The sequence below is a fragment of the Leuresthes tenuis genome, unplaced genomic scaffold (genome assembly GCF_036924035.1).
Source record: "Leuresthes tenuis unplaced genomic scaffold, fLeuTen1.0.hap1 SCAF_16, whole genome shotgun sequence".
Classification (NCBI taxonomy): domain Eukaryota; kingdom Metazoa; phylum Chordata; class Actinopteri; order Atheriniformes; family Atherinopsidae; genus Leuresthes; species Leuresthes tenuis.
Genome location: NW_027325370.1, coordinates 12673488 through 12692029, shown reverse-complemented (window position 1 = coordinate 12692029; position 18542 = coordinate 12673488). Strand labels below are relative to the sequence as shown.

Genomic DNA, 18542 nt, shown 5'->3' with positions numbered 1-18542 from the left:
CTAATCCAAACCTGAACCTTAACCCGGACCTAACAATACCTCAGCCTTGTCTTCAACACAGATTTTAATGATTTAATGAGCTTATATTGTCCTGTAAAAGATGATACCCACATTGTAGTGATTATCATTATTAACATTATCATTTTCCACAATGAAGTGTAACACAAATACAATACATAAAGCCCACAAAATCTTATGTATGTATGTATTGTTCTCTTCATGTTTCATTATTCCCGCATTCTCGCTCTGCTGCATGTGTTATGTGTATGTGGATGATTGCTAACTCTGTTCTGAGAACGCATTGTACATTTGTTTTATTGAGTTTGATCTGGCGAACAAATTGTGAACACAAATACTCTTTGTGTGCTCAGGAGTTTCACTACCATCCACGGGGCACTGATAACTGCCTGCCATGTGACTGCTACCCAGTGGGCTCCTTCTCGCGGTCATGTGACCCAGAGACAGGCCAGTGTCAGTGCAGGCCTGGTGTGATTGGTCGTCAGTGCAACTTATGTGACAACCCCTTTGCTGAGGTCACAAATTCAGGCTGCGAAGGTGAGAAAAAACTGATCATTTTCTCATTTGTTTTGTTCTTGTAGCTCCTCTGTTTCCTTGTGTTGTTTTCTTTTAACTGCCTTTGAAGATCTCTTGCATGGTCTTTGAGTTTATGTGTGTTTGATGTTTATTTTATTATTACTAGCATCATTATTGTTTTTATTTCAAACTTTGGATAAAAGACCCATCTCACTGTTGCGTGTCAAAATGACTTTGGTTTACACTGCAGGGGGAGTACATTATTTGTTGATTAACTTGTTGATGCATTCAGTATCACATCTCCATCACCATTAAGCTCCAGAATAACAGCCCCTCTCTTAGCAGATTTCACAATAATATATTAAAAAAACATATTTTTGAGCAAGAAGAGAATCTGTTTGTTGAAATCACTTGCTCTATCAACTACTCTGTTTAATAGGTAAAATCAGTTCTTTTTATGGTTCATTGACAAAAAAGAACTAAATCAAAAAAATAATATTTCTCTTCTTGACAAAAACTGTTGTTGTTGTTGAAGCTGGATTTGGTGTTAAAGCCCTGTGGATGATGAAATGTATGTACGTAAGATTTTCAAAGTTTGTTTAGAGTAAATAATTGGAAATTAGTCAATTCTATATAGAAAAACGAGTCAAAATAACAAAAAAAATATACATTACGAGTGTTGTGTTTTTTCATGGAATGATTTATTAGACTGATAAGCATGTTCTCTCTGCAGTCATTTATGATGGCTGCCCAAAGACCATCACTCAGGGGATTTGGTGGCCTCGGACCAAGTTTAACCTGCCTGCTGCAGTACCCTGCCCCAAAGGCTCCGTTGGTGCGTGCACGTTGTCACTAACACTCTTTCTTCCTGTTCTTGTTAGGAGACCGTTGTTGAACTCTTTGTTGCTCCTCATTACAGGTGCAGCTATCAGACACTGTGATGTGGAGAGAGGGTGGCTGGAGCCAGACCTTTACAACTGCACCTCCCCCCCATTTGTGGAGCTCAGCGTTGCTGTATGTTGAACACTTGTCTGGTTTTTTTGTCAGGTTTCAAAACCTGTGCCTGGGTTGAAAAGTGTTCCTATATATAGAATACAAAATATCGTATATTAAATCATTTATTCAAAAAGAAGGAATAAAACTGGGGGAAACCATCAGTCCTGCTCAACTAACCTCAAGCTAAAAGGGAATTAAATAGTGTGGCCACATATTTCCGTTTCTGTCCCCACATAAAAGCTGTTTTGAAAGCTCGTTAATATTTTTTCCCTGTTTTTGTTGTATAGCTTGATTCCCTGGAGCGTAATGAGACGGAGCTGAACACCATTGTGGAGAAGAAGCTTGCTCACCAGCTCCGTGATGTTACCGAGGCTACTACCCGCCTCTATGGCAATGACTTGCAGATAGCTGAGCGACTGCTGTCCCGCCTCCTGACATTTGAGACCCAACAGAACGGGTTTGGGCTCACTGCCACCCAGGATGCCCACTTCAATGAGGTAAACATACCATCTTCAATATTCCTTGATGCTCACTTGTTGGACGAGTATCAAAAACATTCTCTGTGTTTGTCTGCTCTGTACTTTGACATTTAAGTAGAAAAGGGAAAGATATGAGATTGGAGTGGATGCAGGTGGTGGAATTAATGAGGACATGTTTGCCATTTACAAGGTTTGGTGTGGTTATCATTATTCACCTTGATGAATAAGTCCAAAGTGACATTTTGGGGGAAAAGGACAGCATTCTTTAAGGAGGCATGAGAATTTAAAGAAACAATAGAATTAAGTGTTAAACAGAAGCTATGATTATAGCTACTTTGATCATATGTCAAATTAAACAAAGTGAAAAAAATACTTTATTAACCCCAAAGAGAAATGAATAAAGGGTTGATATAAGTGATGTTCAGGGGTAATGTGTGCTTTCTGAAGGGCTGTTTGATGAAAATGCAAAATGCTGAAAAAGCTAATAAACAGTTTGTGCTGTTGATTTTGAATTTTTTTTTAAATATCTATAATGAAAGTTACCACTGATAGACCGATGTAGCTCAGTATCCTGAGCTGTATTTCTGAAAATTGAATGATGAAGAGTCTCTACAACCAAAATGTATCCATTGAATTTTGAGTGAGGTTTCTGTCACAAATGTGTATTTAGTGTATTTACTGTCTCTTGATAAAGTTTCAAGTTTAAATTTTCTGTGCAAATCAAAACCTCGATTCAGTATTCCTGCTTGTAGCAGCTACAGATCTTCACAGAATCTGCCAGAAGACATAAAACAGCTAATGTTATTGAACACAGTGGACGTGATTAATAAACTGTACCATTATATGGTACAGACACAGTGACTATGAGATGTCATCTGTGTGATATGGGAAGTAATGTTGCTATGGTGATGTTGTCCAATATTGCAACATGTCAATGTCCACACATTAAATGACAGAATCTCGTTTTACTTGGTGTGATGCTGTCAGCTGAGAATATATGAGCTGACAAGAGACAATTTTAGAATGGTGCTACGGCAATGTTACTGTATTTCTGACATAAAGGCACTAACAAATGTTTAATTTAGCTATTAATAGATATTTATTTTATATATCAAATTATTCTAACAGGAAGCAAGTTGATAAAATCTTTGTTGCCATTTCAGTTTACTGGCTGGAGTGTTAGTAATCTAAAAATTGCCTGCATATGGTCACAGGCCCCCCATTTTTTCATGATATTGCATGTATTTGTATTCCTGAAGAGATAATTGTAATTGTAATTGTAATATCTGTTTCTCCCTGTCATTCAGACAAATAGTTAGACATCGCAGCAGTTCACAGCATTGTTTTCTGACACTGCTGGCAGTAGAAATTATGTTAATTGTAGCAGTTCTCTGTGTGTTGAACGTGAAGGTTGTTCATACTCAGAAATGGTAATCCCACACTACCTAACATTTCCCTCTTTGTCTCAAGATTATCCAGGGAATGGTTTATTCATATTATTAAGAAGCTGTAGTTGTTTTTTGCCTCTAATATCTGTACAGGGAGGCAGTTAATGATAGAATTTATGCTAGCAGGAAGGATTTTAGCCATCAGATGACAGCTGCAGCAGCAGTAGTAGCCATGCCCTGCAGAATAGGAGCTGAGGGGGTGTGGGTTGCTGTCTGAGAAACAGAATCTCATGTGGACTTATTTGGAAGCTTTTATTACAGAAATCCCAGAGTGAGGATTAGACATTGGAAATTAGTAGTCATTCTGCTTGCTGGCATCACTTTACAATTGTCTTGTAAATCATGTGTCTAAGAGGGTAAAGAGTCTGCATTTACCTGCAAAGAGAACAATAGAATAAAAGGACCACAATTTAATCAGATTTAATACACACTTGTTGCCATCATGGTCTGTGAGTTTTGTTGGTTAGTGCTTTGTCATTTGCTTTCCTGGTGTTCTTCGCTTTAGAAAAGAAATTGTCGTACATTTAGTTAGTATCTCCTTGAGTTCTTGTTTTTATGTTGTGGAGCCTTTTTGTCACTTGATCACCATGTCACCACTTGTTCCCTGTGCTCATTACCTGCATTCACTTACCAAATCACCCCTCTCAGTCCATATTTTTATTGTTCTTTGCCACATCCTTGTTGTAAGATTCCCATATCTGTCAGTCTTCTCTTTGTTGGGTTCTGCATAGTTTCTTGTTTCATTGCTGTTTAGATCCTTGTTGTCCTGCAGTGTTTTTTCTTTGCTTGGAATAAAGTTTTTCAGTTTGTGTCACCTGTCCACCTCCTGCCTTTTAAGCCCTAAATTTGGGTCCACCTCTTTCCATTTTTCAAAATGAAAATTTTGTGGCAATAATGCCAAACACAGTGCCCAGCTTTATCTGAGCAAAACACAAATATTGCAAAAACAGTTTCCATAGCAACCTAGCAGTAGTATAAATTATTTCCCATATTGAGTGAAATAAAGATCTGCTCCTGCCTGACGTTTCATTTAACCTGCCTGTAAATCAGAATCATACCTATTAGAGCTTAACATTTGGTAAGCTGGTTTGTAGTGCCATAAAGCTGCTGTGTGTTGCTCAATAGTACAGTAATGTTTTTTGTTGTCATCTTGCTCATTTCAGAACAAAAACCTCAACTCAACTGACATGTATCTCAACCTCCATCTATAAAACTGTCGGCTCACTTCACCACGTCGATTCAATTTAACGAGGTGGCATCTCTGAAGCCAAGCATTTGACATCTGATTTTTTTCCCCTCCAGAAATTGGAAAAATATATATCTGATGATACATGACATCTCATTTTAAAAAGCAGCTATTAGGTTAGACCAACAGGGTATGCGCAACACAGTTACTATAGTAACCCAGTGGTTGTAACAGAGCCCTTGTAGCTGCAGGAGAGATGACTAAAGGCAGGGAGGAAAGTGGAGTTTTCACATCAGGAATGTGGTGGTGAATGAAGTAAGATGGAAATCTTACATGTTCAAGCTGTGATCAAATCCATGTGGATACTCCTGCAACATACAGGTAATAAGATGTCAAATACATGGGGAAAATGTTCCAGACTTTCTAATATACAGGAGAGAACTTAAGACATTATACCGGTACTCTTTATCATATTCAATAAGAAGGCCATGCTGCACGTAGGTCCTAACAGGCTGGTTATGTAATTCCTCTTCATAGTGGGATAGTTTCAGCATGAATAAGATAATCGCATATGCAAAAACATGTAGTTGCTCCAAATAGTTTTAATATGACAACTTATTATTTGAGCGACACATGCAATCTATCTGCTATATGTTTCAATCTCTCGTCCACACTGCCTTATTTTCAGCCTACCTGAGCATCTCATTCTGTGTTTCTGTCATCTGCCACCTCTGTAAACTATTGACCTCTTACCACTTTTAGCACTCAGTTTTTTGTGCTGTGTTTTTCAGATAACAAAGCTGTTTGTGGGCTCAGAGTACATTCTGCTTGGGTGCTCATATCTCAATAATGAGGAATAATGCATTAATTAAAGAAGAGCCATAAACAGTGACAGGTGTTTTTGAGAGCATTGCAGGCACAGGTGCATATTTATTCAAAGGATTATTGAATAGAATCAGTGTTTAGTGTTGTTATACTTCACTATATGCGACTGAGCCACTAATTTTTGCCCCTGAAAATAAATCTGTAAATACTAAAGATGATTAATCTTACTTAAATAAAAGTACAAGAAACTTAAATAATGATACCCTTTTCTAAGGACATGTTTCTTACTCAATGTGATGACCACAGTTTTGTAAAACCTTCAGTAAAGTCCCGTTTTTACAGAGAAGAACATGTTTTTGTCACACAGGCAACATGGCAAAGATCAGACCAACCTTGAAAATAATGACAAGAGGAAAACAAACACTTGACACTGATAACGAAGTGTCAGGTCACATTGACCCTGTGTCAACACAAACTGTTGCACATTTCTTCTGACTTATGAGATTTTTATTATTGACCTTTTACAGCATCCTTAGAGTATGCTGTACATGCTGCATATGTTGCAACATCGTATCATGTTTTCAGAAACTTTACTTTGCTGGTAAAGATCATAGATGATGAGATTACATGAAATCCCACACATCTGTATGACCATAACAAAAACCTGGATAGATAGCCATCTAAACACCATATCCTCAATTTGTTTAATAATTGTTCACATACCTCTAAAAAACCCACAAATTTTACTGACAAAACACAACTTAAGTAAAATATTGTAATTTGAAGATTTAGCTTTTTTCTTTGATAGTACAAAATCAAAATAGCTCAAAATGTTTTATTTTGTTGTGTGCCTCCAATTCTAAGAAGCTTCTCACTGCCTCTTGCCTCTAAAGATCCCTATTCTTGGCTCATATTTTCCATCTCATGACAGCTTTCTACTTCCCCACCTTCTCTTTCTTGCATCTTAATTACTTCTTTTCTCTATCATCCACAATCCTTATTCTTCAGGTTTTCCCCCTTCTAACTCAATTCACTTCAGTCTTATTTTACTATACTCTACTGTATGTGCTTTTCCTTGTTTGTCTAAGGTTGTATGAGTTTTTTTTCTTCCCAAAGCATTAAATGACACTGCATTGCTTTATTGGCTGTAGTACTGTCTAGCTGCAAGGAATCATAAAGCCCTAATATTACTCTTTGTTCAGAGCCTTTTGCAAGGCTGTGCACTCAAAACCGCCTCTAACAGGCTTCATTTCAGGGTCTCAAGTTCTTCATGAAAAGAAAATGACAGGCGGCACAGACTTGTGAAACTTGCTCTAATTGGGATGAAGACATGTCTGATTGGAAGTTAAGATTCAACTTTTCTTCTGTGGTCCTGGTTAAAGCAGCTGAACAAAAGGCTTAACACTGGAATTGGCGTCTGCTCTGCTCAGTCAAGTTCTGCCTTTTTTGCTCTCTATGTTTGCTTCTACTGTCTGTATGCCTGTAATTACAAGGTCTTTCCCGGACACTCTCCAAAACAAAAATATATGAATATTAAATTTGAATATTAGTTAATTATTAAGTATTAAGAAGACAGAAAATAATGATTGTCGTCATTTGAGCCACACAGTTCCAGTGCCCTGCTGTGCTCACATGGTCTTTCAGGTTTAAATCAGTAATTAGATTGGGTGACAGATATACAAACCAGCATGAGCTGTGTTTCCACATCCTGGGATGAGAACCACTGCTGGGAAAAAACGGAAATGCACACACAAGAACCATCAGGGTTTTAAATCTGTATCAAATATTTTGAAGAAATATGAAAAAGGAAATGTCCTGCTGAGAGTTTTGTGCTTTAATGTTTTTCAAACAGTGTTTGAGTAGCTAGTATGACTAAAGAACTCTACTGAATGTGGATGGTGGCACATATTTTGTCAAATATTAGAGTTTTCTCCTCTTCTTAACTCCTTAACTTTTGAAAATGTTTTTTTTATCATTTCTGTCTTTTGGGGTGATGAACAAAGCACCCTCATGAAAAGCGAATTCTCTAATTCTCTTCTTTTTCCAATTCTCCATCTTTCTGCCGGTTCCAGAACATCCTGCGAGGCTGCAGCGTGCTGTTGGGTCCCAGTACCTCTGGGCTTTGGCGGGCTCTCTCTCAGAATCAGAACCACGTCCTGGGTGGTGGCCCGGCTGAGCTGACGGAGCTGCTTGAACAGTACGCCCAGAATCTGGCCCAGAACATGAAGCTCACCTACCTCAACCCCGTGGCCTTGGTCTCACCCAACATTGGTGAGTTTAGAATGATCCCACATAAGCAGACGCTCATCAGCTCCAATGAGAATGAATAAGACGGTAATAAAATCTTAATCTTTACAGACGATTTGCTTTGGTTTTGTTCATAATACTTTAAATCTCTGCTGTGAAATCAGCTAGAATGACTCACTGTAAAGCTGCAGATGATCGGGTCTAACGCACATGACGATGGCACAGCCCGAGTGTTGGCAGCAGCACAAAGCACTGAATTTCACACTCTCACACAAACATAGCAGCTAATGCTTTTCAGCACATGCACAAAAACCCTGAAGCGCTGTAGCACCGGCCAATATACTCTGTTTAGATTTACGGATGCCAAACAAAGACATCACCACAGAGGACCGCGAGATACTCGTGCATACACACACACACACACACATATCACACTGTTGAGTGTCACATTACTGCTATTCACAGTAATGAATAGCATTACTGTAAATTAAATGTTGGTTTAATAACTCAACAAGCTCATGCGTATACAGTCGTGGCCACGTGCCATCTGTAACGTCATCTCCACCACATGCAGCGAGAAGAAGTGTTGAAACAGCAACAGCAGCAGCTTTTGCAGCAATGTAATGAAGCCAGTGACAATTAATTTTACGCTAAGCTAATGCTCTAAGCTACACACACAGACTGAATTCCTTCAAAACACCATCTACCCATGATCTCAGAGAAAAACCTCAGAGTTACCTGCCGTTGGCTTCTTTTATCGTCAACTCCCCTTGGGGTTTGCTAACACACTTAATGTCAGGTGTGAGAAAAATTGAAATGAAGGTATCTCTTCTGTCTTTATCAATATGAACTGGCTTCTTTCATTTCACTTCTCTCTTGATTAACTGCATTTGCCAGCCCCCTTTTGGAATTAATGTAAGATGCTGCTGAATAACCTTAAACCGAAGCTTGATGCAGATTCTCAGACGGAGAACACAGAATTAGCATCATCAGTGAAAGCAGAATAAACATGACTGACACACAATTTCACACTCCTACTCAGAAACCCAGACATTTAAAGCGCTCAGCCAAAAGAGACATGATGAGTAACATTCTGAAGGACATCGATGGACACAAACCCATCTGTTAGCTTCCAATATGAGATCCAATTAATGTTTTCCAAATGAACCATGAAAGATCTTTCTTTCATCATCGCTCCTTCTCAGAACATCAACATGCAGACACGTATTTTACACATCTGTTACGTGGAATGATTTCTTTCTTCTCTGAAGCGCTGATCCATTTCTGTTAGCTGGATCAAGTGGTCACTCGTTATTGAACACTCCACATTGACTGTGCTCCTCCAGTTCACCTCCTAATTTCCTCCAATATTATAGGTCTTTTCTACATTGTGTGTGCGTTTATTGATTTGGTATTGGCGTTTTATATCAAATAATTGCTGTAGATTCTCAGTCATCTAGGTCATGGTAATCCTAAGAGCTTGAATAAGGGCAACTGGACTTATTTTCCTTCTAACTGAAAACATTTCACCTACCAAAAGTCTTCTTCTTTGTCTTTTTTTTTTCTTTTTTTTAAGCGAAGGCTCATCGGATCTACTTAAAATTTGGCATGCTTATTTCTGGGGACCTAAGGAAGTACAGTGTTGCGTTTACATTTGTTTTCTATAATCGGCAGCCTAATTTTGGGAGTCTTGTTCCATTTTGTGACATCTTTACAGCAGTGTCCACAATGGGCCTTTTTGCTGCTTGTGGATGGAGGCTAAGTAAAACACCCCAAAGGAGATCTAGTGCCAAATCTTGTTAGTTGGCGCAATCTAGGAAATATGTTCCAGTGATATAGTGCACACCTCTACTGTCTTCTACAATAATGTAAAGTCATTTACTGTATCTAAGAATAGTGACGGTTAAAACAGTGGTTTATGATAGAAAACACATCCTACAGAGACTAATCGATGAACACTGGGGAAGTTCAGTGTACACAAGAAGAGGAGGACTTAGCAGTGTACCTCCCAAAGGTGTGAAAGATGAATGACAGAAAGGCCCAAGTGCTTGTACAACACACATATTAATTCATTAACAGATGGGATCAACACTTAGTCACTGTCCAGTTAGTTTGTGTTCAAGAAAATTAAACAAACCTTCTGATTTTCTTGTTTTCTTCTGCTTTGTCTTTGAAATGATCTATCTGAGATAAAGCAGTGCACAGTTACAGTTAAAGCAAAAACACTTATGCAAAGCTTGAGTAAAAGGAAATAAACAGTTGCCATAGAAACTGTTGAATTTGATTGCTGTAAAAATTTTCTATACAATCACGGCCTTGACATTTTGATAGAATTAAGTGAGTCAATCCGCTAAAAAGAGATTCTTTAAGTTTCAGACTTAAGCTGCATCTGGTGCATCTTTTATTCTTTTATGTTTTACCCTGTTTGTTTGTCAGTCATGAACCTGGATCGTTTGGAGAATCATACCCATGTGCGGCGGCGTTTCCCGCGCTACCACACCACCCTGTTTCGTGCTCAAGCTTTGTGGGATCCCTACACCCATGTGACACTGCCTCCTGCTGCCCTGGTGCCACAACGACAGCAGCAACACAGCTGGAAGGAGAAGGAGCGGACAGAGAAAGAACGTAAGAACAGACATACAAATAGAATTAAAGAATTATTATCAGTTATCAGTGGTGAAGATCCAAGAAAATATAACCATTTAGACTTCTCAATCTCAGCTTCAGCCCCTCAGAGCGCTGCCTCAGCTCCTGTCAGTATCTCTGCCAATCAGACGAGAGAATACACTGCAGCCAAACGCAGTGTTTCATTGCCTGAGCCACCAATCACCATCGTCATCTTGTTGATCTATCGAAGCCTGGGTGCTGCCCTTCCTCCCAAGTACCACGCAGACCGGAGAGGAGTGAGGTGGGAAATCAGTCACTCTTTGAACAATAAAGACCAGATTACATTAGCTCGCTGAACCTTTAGTGAACTGTGCAGACTGGATGTAGAATGGAGTAGTAAACAAACTGGCACAATTGTTCTGGAATTACAAGAGCATCACATTATTAAGGAAGCATTACATTAAATTTCATTAGATTTATTGTTGAACAGTAACTTTATTTTAAAACCAATAATGATTATGAATGCAATGGTAGTGAATGTGAATGTTTTCCATTTTTGCTTGCTAAATTGACAAAGGGAAAAGTTGCAATTGAGTTAGCGGGGGTAGAAAAACTCGTTTAGGAACAATTCCATTATCACCTCACTTGAAATCTGTTATTTTTGCCGTCTTCTTCACGCTCTTCTATCCCTTCAGATGTTTCTCACATCTCTTCAGGACTTACTTACAAATTCACAAACTGTCCAGTTTTTAATTGGCATCAATAAAAAGCCTTTTAAGGCTTATCTCATATGCAAATCCTATTCTTCTTTCTTCTTAAAGTGTCTTTGCCTTTTACTATTCTTTCTTTCTTTTTCTTTTTTCTTAACCAGGATATCAAACTCTGTCTGATCAAATGGATACTTTTTCTCCCCCAGGCTTCCCAGACACCCGGTAATGAACTCTCCAGTGGTCACCGTCTCTGTCTACAACAACCAGACATTCGTGGGTGGTCACTTGGACCAACCCATCCTTCTGGAGTTCAAGTTGCTGGAGACAGCCAATCGCAGCAAGCCTCTGTGTGTACAGTGGAATCACAGCAGTCCGTGAGTACAAATCCACACACATAGGATGGTACACACTCATATAGTACTTACAGACAGTGTTTTATGCTTCACACTGTGCTGATACTCGTGATAAAACTGTGATGCAGAGCAAAGGCTATTTATAATTCAACAAAATAGTCTCTGATAATAATATGATTCCAGAGAGTATTCAATATGTGATACGACTCAGATTACTGTGTATTGAGTTATGACATTTCTGAACAGTATTTAGTTATTTCAAAAGGTAATGTTATAGTATAATTAATACAAGCATTAGCATAACAATATTAAACTGCAAAATTGCACAGCCAGTCCTGTTAGTATTGATCACAAATACATGAAGCAAACATGCAGATAGGATGTAGCTACTCTTTTCCTGTGTCTTTGTGTCTGCAGAAAAATAATCTTTGAATTTAAAACCTCTCTCTGCAGGCATGAGATAGGAGGTTGCTGGACAGTGAAGGATTGCATCGTGGTTTACAGGAACACCTCTCATGTCCGCTGTCAGTGCCAGAGACTGGGAACTTTTGGTGTGCTAATGGACAGCTCACAGAGAGAGGTTAGCCATCAGTCAGTGGAAAGCTATTCAGTGTTTTAATGCTGATCCATTCACTTGGACTATTTAATTATAATGAGACACATAATGAAATCCACATTTACAAACATTTATACATGAACTTGTATTCAACACTGTATTATTGTGCCTTTTCATGACATCTGAACGTCTGACATGATAATTGCCGGATTTTGTTGGTGTAAAAATGAAATCTGTAGAAAGAAATTCTGACTGATGCTCTTAAGGCTAAAGGAAGTCTTGATACTGCTGTAGGGGATTTCTAACAGCTTAATACAAACCCCATTGACTGTCAGTGTCCAGCATACTAAGCTTCTGGTGTATTTCAGATTGTCAGACTGCAGACCCGTGAAATCAAATAACTCACGTCTACATTTCTCCAATCTCTACATCAAGCTTGTCACCAAAAAAATGTTTCCCATCATCACTACTCAAGTGCAGATGATGCTGTAAACAACATCAAATTCTGTCGATGTCTTTTATGTTTACTGAGAACAAATACTTTCAGGACACGCACAGGCAATGATGCCTCTGGTACTCTGATGTCCCTCGACAGATTGACTAGTCTGTAGTTTGGCTTGATCTGTTGTTTAATTCCTCTAATCTTGTTATTTTTCCCAATTTTTCTGTCTGCTGTACAACAATCTATTCAACTGCTTAATGAGAAAAAAAACAATAGAAAAATGTTACTTTACTCTTTTTTTATATCCTTTGAAAGAATGATATTAAGTATAATCTTAATTAAAGTTTTTGTTAAGAAATATTTGAAATATTAGTTTGTGGTAAAAGTATCAAATTTGGAAAAAGCAATGGCATTCAAGCTTTAATTACTCAAGTGATAGAGACGGCCTGTGAAGGCTAATTTCTGCAATTTTGTTTTAAGATACAGTTTATTCAGTGAAAAATGTGCTCTATCAAAAGGCAGGGACGGACATCAAAGGGTTACAATACTTTGACTTGCTCATCATAAAGACCTGACCTCACATTAGTGTAGGTACTGATGCTTTTTTTGTGATATGTAGAAGTCGCTGCAGCAGCTTTGTTTTCTTCAGCTCATTCACTTGTTTTTCAAATAATTTCTCTGTTATAAATAATATCAGGTCACAGTGAACGCTGAGAGCAGGGCAGATGGTGACCTAGTCTGAAATAGCAGCTTTTCAGCATGTTAAAATGACTCAGTTTAATCTATTCACCTTAATTCACCTTTTATTCTTTTCCTCAGACTTTATTCTTGAAGCCTTGTTTTGCTTTTTTATCAACAAGTTTCCTGCTCCTCATCCATGAACTTTGACCAAAAAAACATAATTAATTTAAATGACTCCCCCCCACCCCCCTCTCTCTTTTTTTGATGAGTAGCAGCTGGAAGGTGATCTGGACACACTGGCCCTGGTTACCTACTCTTCTCTGTGCTTGTCCATGCTGGCCCTACTTCTCACGGTGCTGGTGCTGTCCTGCCTCCGGGGCCTGAAGTCCAACACCAGGAGCATCCATTCAAACACGGCTGCTGCCATGTTTTTGTCAGAGCTGGTGTTTTTGCTTGGCGTTAATCAGACCGAACAACAGGTAGATGTGTTGTAGATTTGTGTTTCTGGAGCAGTCTTTGTTCTGCGTTACATTTAGCTTCCATACCACTCTCCATCCTACTCTTCCGTATCTTCTGCCTGTTTTTTTACACATTTCTCTTGCAAAATATCCATGCTTTTACATTTCAAAGCTTGTTCATGTGTCAACTTCAAGATATATAAACAATGATTATTTTGTATTGATGAGTTTTTTTAAATTTTAAAATTCGGAATGGTTAAAGTCATGTTTTATCGCTTTGGAGCTGTGTTTAACCTAATTCCTACTTTAAAGAGCAGTGAATCTTTCAGAGAGAGTGTTGTAAATATGTGCTCACTCAGCATGAAATTCAATTAATTAAGCTGTATCCCCCACATAGTCAACTGTATGGCTCTTACTGGTTACTTCTCGCTGAACAATATGTTCTCTAATTCATTTGCATCATGCTTGGGAGAGCATATCAGTGCTCGCAGTAGTTCTGTGTGTTAGTTTTTATGCACTTGTGCATGTTTTAGTGCTTTTGTGTGTGACTGAAAGTATGAGCATGCTTGTGTTTGTGTGTGGGAGTGTGAAATTCGTCATCTGGCTGCATCAGTGCCAAGGATGCTGTTATTTTTTTTTTTTCGTCTGTGACTGTTGCCAGGAATTTGTGCTGAGCTTCTTTTGACCTGAAAGACTGACACATACAACTTATAAGATTCAAAGCGCTCAGCTTGTGCAGTCTATGAAAATAGAAGTAAAGGCATGTTTCTTCAGAGTAATTTAAGACCATAACGGCTTAGTGATGGTCACTAAGTGTTTTTTTTTTTTTTTTTTTTAAACAAACACAACTAGAAGCGTTAAAGTATATGAATCTATGTATCATTTTTATTAAAGTCAACCTATAACCTGAAGGCATACCAACATGCCATATTTTTGTGTTTGTCTTGAGAGCATCATGAGATTACTCATCTGATGTAACCCTAACTGATAAAAGCTCAGAGGCATGGACAGGAGGCTCGTTCATTAAACAGAATATTTAGTCATCCACTGAATTTTTGACAGTGAAGGAGAGAGTCGAAAGAATATTAATCAAAGCAGGATTGAGATTCAAGCTTTTTAAGATGATATATTGATTGATAACTTTATTTTATATTAATAAATATAGCTACAAATGCAGAACTGATACCAGATCGCTGTTTCTTTTTGCTCCACGTATATATATATATATTCAGGTAAAGTCCATCAAGTTCCCAGAACTTACAAAATTGTGCATTCTCACTTTGTTTCCTGAGGTTGTTTTATATTTTGTTCATTTTACTAACAGCACCTCAGTTCTCTTTGGGTTGGTGACATTTGTGGGAGTTGTAATTCAGTGCGACTCGTGTTTGAGTGGATCCATTCGCATCTGGTCAAACAAACAAGACAGACGAAAGGCTCAAGAGTTCAAATAAACCACTGCTGACATTTTTGAAAGCAGCCTGAGGGGAGTTTCTCTGGAAGCTTAAATGCTTTTGTTCTGGATTATTCCTGGAGAAGTTCAGCTTTACTGCCAAACCAAACTGTGGCACGTAAAGAAAGGGATTGTTAAGCTTATATACAGTCCTGATTCCTGATTATATTAAATGTAAGCCATGATATTGGTTAAACTTGGAAGTCCAGGCTATGGCAGATTACAACAATTATGCAGCATTATGGTAAATGACACGAAAGGTCATGGTCATTTCATACGATAGATAGAAATGATTGATACATTATTTGGTGTTGTTCAACATATATTTTACCAATGCAAACATTGTGGTTGTAGATCTTTTCAGACAGTGAACTCCTTGCAATATAAGATTTTGAATCAACGATTTAAACCGTTGAGGTTTAAATGTGCTTAATCGGAGCTCATTATTTGTACCTGTAAATGCACATTGTCACACAAACAAAAGCTTCGGGACACGTAACTGCTATGAAAACCAATTTACCTTCAAGGGCATTCTTTTCTATATGTACCTTGTACTACAGATGGTTTTTCACAGTCATGCCCATAATCACATTTAAAAGGCACTCCTAGGTGTTACTGCTTTAACTCAGCACTTTTACGAAACTCATGCATCAAGGTTTTGTTTTTATTTCCTGGAGATTTACTGTAACACGCTGCCATGAACTCACTCATTAGTAGTTAAATAATGAACGCCTGTTAGTTCATAGCTGACACCTGCTCTGCTGTAATAAAGGCTTGTTGATCGATTGCCAGGAAATCCATTTTGCAGTTGTTCCACAGTCAATATGAAAGATTCAATCTTTTACCTCTTTCATTCCCTTACGCTTCCCTTTTTAACTCTTTTCTGCTGCTTCATTTCTCATGCCTCCCACCACCCTTTCATCTCTTTCGTTCTGGTCTTTCTATTTTTTCCTTTCTTTAAATTCATCTTGCTCCAAGTGTTTCTGTTCTCTGCAGTTTTCCTTTCTCTCTTCATTTATTTTGGTTTTGTGCCTCTTTCAATGTCTTTCTGTTTTCTTGCAGTTCCTGTGTACAGTGGTTGCCATCCTTCTGCATTACTTCTTCATGTCCACTTTTGCCTGGATGTTTGTGGAGGGCCTTCATATCTACCGGATGCAGACCGAGCAACGCAACATAAACTACGGAGCCATGAGGTTCTACTATGCCATCGGCTGGGGTGTTCCTGCCATAATCACAGGTAACACATACATGGAAACGTGCCTGCACATCAGTGAAAACACAGATGTTCATTGCCACAGGCAAACCTTTGGGACAGAACACTGTCAGATACAGTATGTGCACCGTCATACTCAGGTCCATAGCAAGTCTGGCTGTGTAGATAAGGTTTCCTATTGACACTTGCATTAAAAAGTTTCAGTGGCATTTTAATATGAAGATAGTAAAGCAGAGATACACATGCAAGCAATTACTGCCATGACACAGTGTAGGCAAGTAATATATCTCTGCTTTCTCTTCTTTCTCTTTCCTTTCCACACACACACACACACAAACACACAGACTTGCAGTTTCCATCCATACTCAGTGTCAGTTCAGTCTGTTGCAGTTTCTGTCACTGTCACACACACTCAGGCGACGGTCTCCCCCTCCCTCAAGAAAGGATCTGTCTCCCACTGTCTCACAAACACACACACATTAGCACATGTCTCTTGCTTCAGGCTCTGAGGTGTGTTTATGTCTCTCTCACTTTTGCAATTTGATTTATAAAATTATTTTCTTCCCAAAAATGTCACAATCCTGACTGTGTTGGCTAAACAAGGATACACACCGAATAAACACATCAGCAGTCATGAAATGCCTTCTAGCAACCATGTCTCGTACCACCATGAATGCCCGATAAAACAGATATTTGCATGGTGTGGTGCTGTCACTCAGGCACAAAGCTAAAAATAGCTCATTGAGATATTGTTGTTGTCAAAAGTTTAAATATTAGTATTTAAAGTAGCAATAGTGTAATTAAGCATTTACAGACTTTTTCTTGGAGATGATTATCTCCAAGATGTTGATTTGTGAACAAAATGATTTGTTTGAATTGCTAATGATTCAACATATGATTATGTAGCATTAATTTGAATGGGTCTGAGTATGGATTTAATGTATCACAGGCTGTGCTCCTGCTCTGTTGCTGTGATTGACAGAAGAGGACATCGCACAATTGATCTTGATGTCTTATCTGACCCTCTGTCTCTTTGCTGCAGGCCTGGCAGTTGGTTTGGACCCAGAGGGTTACGGGAACCCGGATTTCTGTTGGATCTCCATCTATGATAAACTCATCTGGAGCTTTGCTGGTCCTATCGCCATCGTTATACTGGTGACTGCCGCCCTGTCTGTCTATTATACTATAGTTAACACTGTATGCATACAAACGTTATTAGAATATATTGCAAGAGCATGTGATGGATAAAAGTAGATTTACCTTACCTTACTGCCTTTGAATGTTTAGAAAAATTCATTTTTCGGTGAAACACTGACAATATTTTTTGGTTTATTTTTAAAACATTATATAATCATGCAACAGGGAGAAGTTAATTCTCTTTCTTTGGCTTAATATCACCCAGAGGAATACTGTTTAAATAAGGTTTTGTGCAAACTTAACTGAGGTTTATGTTTCTCTGGCTGTGAATCTTTTTCTTGGCTGCACTTCTATAATTATCAGAATCCGTACATCAGTCATAAGTGGCCACACTCCAAATGAATTTCAAAAAGACAGCCCACTTGAACTTGACCTGCCCATCATTTCAATTGCTCCCCCTCATCATACTAACACTCTTCTCTTTGCAAATCACTTCAACAGCAAACTCGTTCTGTGCTTTCTAAGCTGTAGATGTTGTCAGACCAAAAGCTAAATTTATTCTAAGAGATATGGATGGATTTTTCTGTAATAAATTTCTCCTTTTACCTTGTAGACTAAACTATTTTAACCATATTGATTGTGGGCCCCTCCTTTATCCTGATGCCAGATGTTCCCAACAGCCGAGTTGGATTTTTTTAAATGCAATTAAAATGTAGCCTTACCATCTGTATTGATCTCCTACTGTCCAGATGAATGGAGGGATTTTCATGATTGTAGCCAAGATGTCCTGTAACCAATCTCAGAAGGAGACCAAGAAACTCCCTGTCATGTAAGTACCTGCCTCTAAACCTTTTTCATTTCCAGAAATTGACAATATGCTTTAAACCTTTAAAGGGAATTTTATTTAGCAGTTTGCTGACAAAATGGTTGTGAAACACAAAATATTTAGTCTTTAATGAACACTTTGCCTTTTTCTAGCTGGCATGTTTACATGAAATGAAAAATTACCCAAATGCAGATATGTGGACTATAAAAACTGCAGTGTCCTCCCGCCCTTCTCTCTGTCTGTCTTGCCTTTCCAGTGTGGTCGGGTTCTCATATACCAAAGAAAAGAAATTCTGCTTATTTATTGACTCGTGCAGTCTGTCTTTTCCTTTCACCTTCTCCAGTTTTAACACTGTTGCTTCACGTCACTCTGGTTTGTTGAGCCAGGAAGGAGG

The 18542-nt window shown here is 38.4% G+C and overlaps 1 protein-coding gene across 1 annotated transcript in view; it reads left to right on the top strand.

Moving 5' to 3' along the window:
• celsr3 (cadherin, EGF LAG seven-pass G-type receptor 3) overlaps nt 1–18542 on the top strand; it is a 96732-nt gene that overhangs the window by 67450 nt on the left and 10740 nt on the right. The window contains exons 16-28 of the mRNA XM_072367026.1: nt 372–555; nt 1268–1369; nt 1454–1548; nt 1818–2027; nt 7541–7739; nt 10152–10340; nt 10437–10623; nt 11239–11406; nt 11839–11965; nt 13337–13543; nt 16035–16209; nt 17228–17340; nt 18072–18151. Coding sequence (XP_072223127.1) covers nt 372–555; nt 1268–1369; nt 1454–1548; nt 1818–2027; nt 7541–7739; nt 10152–10340; nt 10437–10623; nt 11239–11406; nt 11839–11965; nt 13337–13543; nt 16035–16209; nt 17228–17340; nt 18072–18151 — 2036 coding nt within the window. The remainder of the gene's footprint in view (nt 1–371; nt 556–1267; nt 1370–1453; nt 1549–1817; nt 2028–7540; nt 7740–10151; nt 10341–10436; nt 10624–11238; nt 11407–11838; nt 11966–13336; nt 13544–16034; nt 16210–17227; nt 17341–18071; nt 18152–18542) is intronic.